At 31.8% G+C, this 8,302-nt stretch overlaps 1 protein-coding gene across 1 annotated transcript; it reads left to right on the top strand.

Moving 5' to 3' along the window:
* Positions 1-2,645: 2,645 nt before the first annotated feature.
* Positions 2,646-6,569, top strand: LOC122023226 (calreticulin-like). Its single transcript, XM_042581304.1, has 14 exons — positions 2,646-2,775; positions 3,447-3,554; positions 3,685-3,877; positions 3,965-4,223; positions 4,301-4,357; positions 4,788-4,835; positions 4,933-5,019; positions 5,101-5,158; positions 5,243-5,310; positions 5,406-5,501; positions 5,590-5,637; positions 6,059-6,088; positions 6,176-6,247; positions 6,377-6,569. Exons 1-14 carry the CDS (start codon positions 2,673-2,675, stop codon positions 6,386-6,388), a joined length of 1,239 nt encoding a protein of 412 aa, XP_042437238.1. The 5' UTR covers positions 2,646-2,672; the 3' UTR covers positions 6,389-6,569.
* The last annotated feature ends 1,733 nt before the right edge of the window (positions 6,570-8,302 follow it).

The following is an 8,302-nucleotide window of genomic DNA, read 5'->3' on the forward strand; positions in this document are numbered from 1 at the left end:
TGTTCTTTGTATTTTTAGGTATCTTCAGGCACTCAATTTCAAAGCCTTTTATTTTCTCCTACTTCATCTCTGGAGTTATGTGCATACTCTAATGCTGATTGGGCTGGTGATCCTACGTATCGTAAATCTACCACTGGTTTCTATGTTTTTTTGGTGATTCTCTCATTTATTGGAAGAGTAAGAAATAAGATGTTATTTCTAGATTTTCCACATAAGCCGAGTATTATGTCATCGCCTCAACTACTTGTGAGATAGTTTGACTACATTGGTTTCTTGCAAATATGAGTATATCTTTTCATTAACCTACTCCGTTATATTATGATAATCAGAATATTATTCAAATTACACAATTCAGTTTTTCATAAACGAACGAAACATATTAAAATTGATTTTCACATTACTCGTCATCATCTTTAGATTGACACAATCACATTACATTTTGTTCCTTCAAATCTACATATTATCGATATGTTTATCAAGGCATATTGAACTTCACACTTTCATTTTTAGGACAATTTAGTCTTTTTTTTCTATTTAAGATTTAGGGTACATTTCTAACTATTAATTTTAATTTTAATATTATTTTTAGGACAATTTAATTTTTTCCCTTTTTTCTATTTAAGATTCAGGGTACATTTCTAACTATTAATTTTAATTTAATAATATGTGTAACTTTTTCCTTTCTTTATTTCTAGCCTTTAACTTTGAATTAATTTATTTATTTCTAGCCTTTAACTTTGAATTAATTTATTAAATTCTCTCAGCAACACCTTTTGCATCTTAATAATGAAGATATTTAAGATAAAATTAAATATATAAAATGTGATAGTTCTTACCATTTCTAAAATGAATAATTTAAATTTTACCAAGAAGTATTTTAAATTATAATATTTGTTAAGGCTCCTTTTACAAAAGAACCCTTTCAAAAATTAATGTACAATGTTTTTGGTGGCATACACATTGTACTCTTCAGTACATGGTGAAAGAATAATTCGTTGTCTTATCACACAAGAGGATGGTGTTTTTTGAGCCAACCCTAAACATATTTATAATTTCCTCTATAAGAAGCACACCAAGTATGAGTAATGTGGGACTAAACGTTAGACAAACTAATCACCCTTCAGACGTCGCACCTTTCCTCACTTCGCACGCTCATCCTTCCGGCTCCATAAAGCCTCTTCTCTTACCTTATCATTGTCGTTCTATGATGAGAGAAAGAGGTGATAGAGATTGACAACAATCTCTAGGAACTCTTTTTTTTTTACATGGCTAAGTAATGAGCGAGGGAGAGCAAAAGAAGGATAGTTTGTTGTCATTGGGATATATCTTCCCAATGGACGACCATCAATCAACATTTTAAGTCAATTGTCCATTAAAAAAATTCATCAAATCATGACTATGTATCATTTTAAGTCAATCATCCATTAAAAAAAAATCTTAAAAGTTTGATTCAATAAAAGCTCGTTTGAGCTCGTTTAATGAGGCTCGTTAAGATAAACAAATCAAGCTCAAGCTTCACGATACTCAGACTCGTTAGCTCGTGAACACATTCATTAAGCTCATGAATTAACTTTTAAATTAAAAAAATAATAATTTTGATATTAAATTTATAAATTTTACACTCTATTTATGAAAAATATAGACAAATATATTAAATTTATTTATTAGAATAAAATTATAAATTTGATAAGAATATTATAATTTTCTCTAAATATATAATTTAATTTTTAATAAATATTTAAATTTATAATTTATACTTATTCAGTTCGTTTAGGCTCGATAAAAGTTCGAATAAACTCGTGAGCCATAAATATATTCGTTAAATAAAGTTCGAGTTCGGCTCGATTATAAATGAGCCAAGCTCAAACATTCAAGAGTTCGGCTCGGCTCGATTTGATTACATCCTAAGTAGTATCCAAATGAGACGGATTAAAAAATTAGATAGGGTTCTAGGTTTGAATTTTTTTATTTTGACAGGATAAATTTTGATATCGGCTAAACTCCTATCCAAATCCGGTTGTCATCCCTATCCCTTCACTACTGACTCTTTATTTATAAAAACATTTTTATATAATTTAAAAGGAGATGAGCGGCAATCATGTAAATAACTCTCTTTATTTTTTTTATCTCTAAAAGGCACCCATCTTAAATAAATTAACACTCATACCATTTTTTTCATTTTCAAAATACTCTTATTCCAACATGTTTACGTTATATTTGGCTCAACTTCAATGCCAATTATTTCCAGCAATATTTATAATGGTCTACGTAGTTTTGATTAACACCAATATATTATAATAATTTGGTCAAAATTATCAATTATAAAATTTTTGATCTTCCAATAATATTTATTTAATTAAATTGGAATTATATTTTTAATTGAAGCTCCATATAAAAAATTGATAAATCCCCTTTCGATATTTTTTTTGGGCAAAGTGTGCTACGATAATAAAAATAAAAGATTTTTTTTATTGGCCCAATTAATCTTTAGAAGTTCTCGTAACTGCCTATTACATCCAACACGTCGATTTTCCACATGGCCTAATTCCATTGGATAGATTCTCCTAGGGATCAAGTCGGTATGGCGGAGCAAAGTTACCAGGAAGTTTCTAGAACGCAAAAATTCTTCTATTTATCGAATAATAAGATCCAAAATGTAGAATCCACCAGGAATGGCGATCTGGAGAAGTCGTCCTCTCGTTGCTGCCCTAGCGACACTGATCGCCGCCGTTTCCATCGTCTCCGCCGACGTTTACTTCGAGGAACGATTTGACGGTATGAGCTCCTCTACGATCTATTCGCGATCTGGATTTAGTCCATTCCTCCGATCTCGATGCGCATTTATTCCCTCGTAGTTTGAATTTTTATTTAACTTTTACCGATCACTTTTTCCTGTTTCTGGAGCTGATTGCTGATTGCTGATGGTATATGATGTTTGTATCATCCTCTCAAGCTTACAACGATAATGGTTTCGAGCATCTGTCTGGTTTCACTCTGTTCCATGTGTGAGGCGGCTGGAATGAAAATTACCCAGCTATATTTTTTCTTCTTTCTTCAATTGCATTGGCCTTTTTCAGTACTTTGGTTTAGTTAGGAAGTTGCTAATTCTTTAAATTGATCCCTTTCCTTTAAATGATATATATTTTTTTCGTTTTTTTAGGTTATCTAAGATTGTAATAACTCGTTAGAACCGTTAGTAAAAGGCATTGCGACAATTTTCTCTGGGATCGTGTGGACTGTTACATATAATTACCCTTTTTTTGTATGTGATATTGTTGTTTGCTGAATCTATTATTATCCCCCGATTTGATCCTCCTTTTGTACTTGATATTGTCGTTTGCTGAAGCTAAAAATTTCACATTTTATTTTGCTTATGAAAATGAAATTAGAAGATACACACATTACTGTTTGTTCTCAATTTCACTTTTTTTAATTCATTTCCAAAGATGGATGGGAGAATCGGTGGATCAAATCCGACTGGAAGAAGGATGAGAACATGGCAGGAGAATGGAACTACACTTCTGGAAAATGGACAGGCGATGCTGAAGACAAAGGTACTCTCATTTGTCAATGCCATTATTATTTTTGTCAATGAAATTACTTTTAATGTGTTGAACCAAACAATCAATTGTATATTGTTAGCTTTGTAATTAGTTGGTGGATTAACGGTAATCTTGCCTTCAGGAATCCAAACCTCTGAAGACTACAGATTCTATGCTATTTCAGCAGAGTTCCCTGAGTTCAGCAACAAAGACAAGACATTAGTGTTCCAATTCTCAGTAAAACATGAACAAAAACTTGACTGTGGCGGCGGTTACATTAAATTGCTTAGTGGTGAAATTGATCAGAAGAAATTTGGTGGAGATACACCTTACAGGTACTAATAGTCATTTTGTACTGGTTCCTGACTTCATTTATATCAATTGTCGTTAACTAACTTGTCCTTTGGATTTGGAAATTGCAGTATTATGTTCGGACCTGATATCTGTGGATACAGCACTAAAAAGGTTCATGCCATCTTCACACGTGATGGAAAGAACCACTTGATTAAAAAAGAAGTTGCATGCGAGACTGATCAGTTAACCCATGTGTATACTTTCATTATCCGTCCAGATGCTACATATAGCATTCTTATTGATAACAATGAGAAGCAAACAGGTAGTTTGTACAGCGATTGGGATATTCTTCCTCCAAAGCAAATCAAAGACCCTGATGCCAAGAAGGCAAGTACTATCTACAAATGGTTCATATCTTGTGATGTGTGCTAACTCTCATGTGTTTTGATTGTTTTGTGTTGCAGCCTGAAGATTGGGATGACAAGGAGTACATCCCTGATCCAGAGGACAAGAAACCTGAGGTAATTATAGCTCTTCTCATTTGGCGTTTTCCACTTTCTTTTCTCCATTAGTTGTTCGTGCAGGCAAGGTACATGCTCATACCTCAGAAATTTTATGGTTGCTAATCTCATTTATTGTTTTTGGGATGTGATTGTAGGTATAAATCGTTGAACAATTAGTATTGCATGAAATTAAGGTCTGATTTTACTTAGCATGATAACGTACATACATATCACATACAGAATGTTTCGGAGTGCACAACTAAGGTTCAAATTTTACTTGGGATGATGGCATATAAATCACAAACAGATTACAGACTATTGCACAATTAATGTTCTGTATTTACTTGGGATGTCACAACATCTTCCTGTTGTAAAATCATCTTTTATTTAGCGTGATCTGCACTTCTTCTAATCCTGCTAAGCCACCTTCTTAATTTTCTTATTGAAGGGGTATGATGATATCCCCAAGGAGATTCCTGATACTGATGCTAAAAAGGTAAAGTTTTAAAGTTTCTTGATTTTATGAGGGCTATTCCTGTGTCAATGTTGTCCTATTTTTGGCTTTTGCCATTACATGACTGGTATATCTGCAGCCTGAAGATTGGGATGATGAAGAAGATGGTGAATGGACAGCACCGACCATTCCCAACCCTGAATACAAGGGTCCCTGGAAGCAAAAGGTCTATATACCATAAAATTAGTGAGCAGGATATTCATAGAACAAGAACATGAATTCTAATTTCTTTATTTTTTATGTTTAGAAAATTAAGAATCCCAATTACAAGGGAAAATGGAAGGCACCGTTGATTGATAACCCAGGTATTTTATTTTATTTTTTTCACTTTAGAGTTTGAGTATGTTCTTTCTTTATTTTTTTAATTTTAATTTTTTTTTTTTTTGCAGATTTCAAGGATGATCCCTACATCTATGCTTACCCCAATTTGAGATATGTAGGCATTGAATTATGGCAGGTAGATTTACTTTACACTTTTATGTTCCAAAATTAATCCAGTTGCCCATTTTGGTTTGTAAATCTGCATATCTGATTTGCTAATGTGCTTCTTAGGTGAAATCTGGAACTCTGTTTGATAACATTTTGGTCTCTGATGATCCTGAATATGCCAAAAAGCTTGTTGTAGAAACTTGGGGCAAAAATAAAGATGTGGGTTCTAAAATATTTCTATCATGAGATTTTATTGGACGCCCTTTCAGTAGGATCCCTATTTTTATTTTTGGGTTTTCTCTTACAGGCTGAGAAGGCAGCATTTGATGAGGCTGAGAAAAAGAAGGAAGAGGAGGTATTATTATTTTTTGGGTTATCCTAGTCTATTAAGAATCAGATCATGTCTTCATTTTGTAGGAACTTCATTTCTTTGACCAGTAGTTCAATTACCTGAATTTGCTAATCTTCAGTAATTTTCTCTGGAAGGATCTTTCTCATATTATGTGATTACAATTTGTTTTTTAAGTTGTACGGATATTTGATATATATTTTATATTTTGATCTGCCTTTGCATTAACAGCCATGTACACACAGAGTTTAATGATTGGTATTATAAGTTCCATGTAATCAGTCTGAAATAGTTGAGACTTAAAAGTTTGTCATTTGGAGTTGCGTCTCTCCCAACACTTGTCCTATCAATGTAACTTATGTGACTTTTCATTATCTATACAACTAGTCTATGTAGACTTTCTAACCAAGCATTTCATCTGTTGCAGGAATCAAAAGCTGATGAGTCAGATGTAGATGTAAGATTCTAATTGACTCATTCTCAATTCTTGTATCCTCTTAGTGACTTTGTTCAGTGAATCACTTGATAATCTGCACAATAACAGGCTGAAGACGAGGATGAGGCAGAAGATGATGCAAAGTCTGATTCAGATGCCGAGGATGAAAAGCAGACTCATGTAAAATTCTCTTTATCTCGTGTCCCTGTTTCTATAATACATTCCTTCAATTTTTATTTTGGAAATGCAGTTAGTTATTTAGTACATCTCAACAATGATGCTAACAATTTGTTCATTTGATGGTTGCAGGATGAGCTCTAGACGTAGTTGATCGAGTTTCATTGCAAGTTCATTCGGGATCATTGCAGTTTTTTCAATCAATTTTAGCTAGTTAGTGAGGTTTTAGTTTCCTTGTGTCTCTATCAACAATTGTTGCTTTCTTTGAGCTGGACATGAAATTTTGCACATTGAAGTCGAAATAATTAGCAAGAGCTTTTAGTTATTGCCCTGGGCTTTTAATTGTAGCTTGATTGAAAAAAATAATACTTAAAATTATGAGTTGCTAGAACAAAAAGCTGTTGGTAAGTAGGTTTAACCTTGGATAGTGAAAACTCTGCTCTGCCGTCGTCACACTCGATGTGAAACCATTGCTGTTGGCTCTAGTGGCGCAACTGAAACCAAGTTGTGAGATGAATGGGCGAACTTCTTCGGAGTTCAGCTTCTAATGCAAACTAATTAAGTTTTGCTCTATCAAATTCTGTTATAAAAAAATATTCTTGTAAAAATAATAATTAATATTAATGTATTAAAAAATGCATATCCTGAGCTATTTATATGCTTTAATTATAATTTTTTAAAATTTAATACACACATGTAACTTGATTGAGAAATGTTCAACACAACTGCACGAGTAGGCAGGTCGATATTTTTTTTTTTTTTAAAATTTAACCAATCTAATATATCTAGAGGGGGAATTGCTATTCTTCGGTTTTTATTTACAGGGTTGGAGACGACTGATCAAATTCATATTTTTAGAGGAAAAATATATCCTATAAATCTTGAAAAATTTTAATTTTTAAAACTATCATCTATAAAAGAAATTTAAATCTTAAAAAAAAATTATTAACTTAAATCTATTATAATATAATTCTTAAATCTTAAACTCTAAATCCCAAATTAAATTTTATCGATCAAATTTATTATAACTCAACTTTAAATCTTAAAATATTAAACCTTAAATATATATAATATATCTAATTTTTTTTAAAAAAATAACTACTCCTAAATTTTAAAATTTTAAATCTTAAATATATATATATATATAATATTAAAAACAAAAAATAAAAAAAACTTCTCATTGAATCCAATAGATCTAGTCGCCCTAGATTTAATAAGAAGCTTTTTTTTTTTTTTTTTTTTTTTATATTATATGTATTTAGCGTTTAAGATTTTTAGGATTTAGGAGTTAGGTTATAATGGGGTTAAGTCAATAAAATTTTCCTTCTAGAGTTCAGGCTCCCCTCTTCGGGGTATATTATATAGATTTAGAATTTAAGATTTTAAAGTTTAAGGGTGGGGTTATAATGGGTTACTAATAAAATTTTTCCTCTAGAATTTAAGCTTTTCTCTTGAGTTATAGTATTCAAAATTTAAAATTTTAGAGGCTCACGAACTATAATGTTCATTTTTAAGGAAATATTAATTTTTAAAAATAAAAAAATGAATTGAGGCGTCTTACCTTGTAAAAAAATTGACGAATGTGGCTCTAATACATTGGAGGTGCCTCAAGTTAGGGATTGGAGACTCCTCGAGTCGGGTATGCACAAATCTGCAGCAGATGATATAATTCAATTCTATTCAAATTTCATTTTAATGTTTTATGGGTGTTAAAAGAATTGGAGTATTTTAAAATTCGACTTTTTACCTAAAGGAGTGGCCATGTTTTGTTATTTGCCAAAAGAAACATCCTAGTTTCAAAACTAACAAAAAGAGCGTCAAAAACAATGTTATTTCCTTTATACCCCTCCCACCAATCTCCTAAATCGCACTCTATTTTTCAATGCATGGACCTGATATAGGAAAATATCAAACCTATACTGGGCATGATATAGGAAAATATCAAGCTTATGCTTGGCCTGATATTGGATCATATCAAGCCCAACATGTATGATATGGGAAAAAATATTAGACTCAGTATAGGCTTGATATGAAAATTATCAAGCTCAGGCTGGGCTT

The sequence above is a fragment of the Zingiber officinale genome, chromosome 1A (assembly GCF_018446385.1).
Source record: "Zingiber officinale cultivar Zhangliang chromosome 1A, Zo_v1.1, whole genome shotgun sequence".
NCBI classification, from domain to species: Eukaryota; Viridiplantae; Streptophyta; class Magnoliopsida; order Zingiberales; family Zingiberaceae; genus Zingiber; species Zingiber officinale.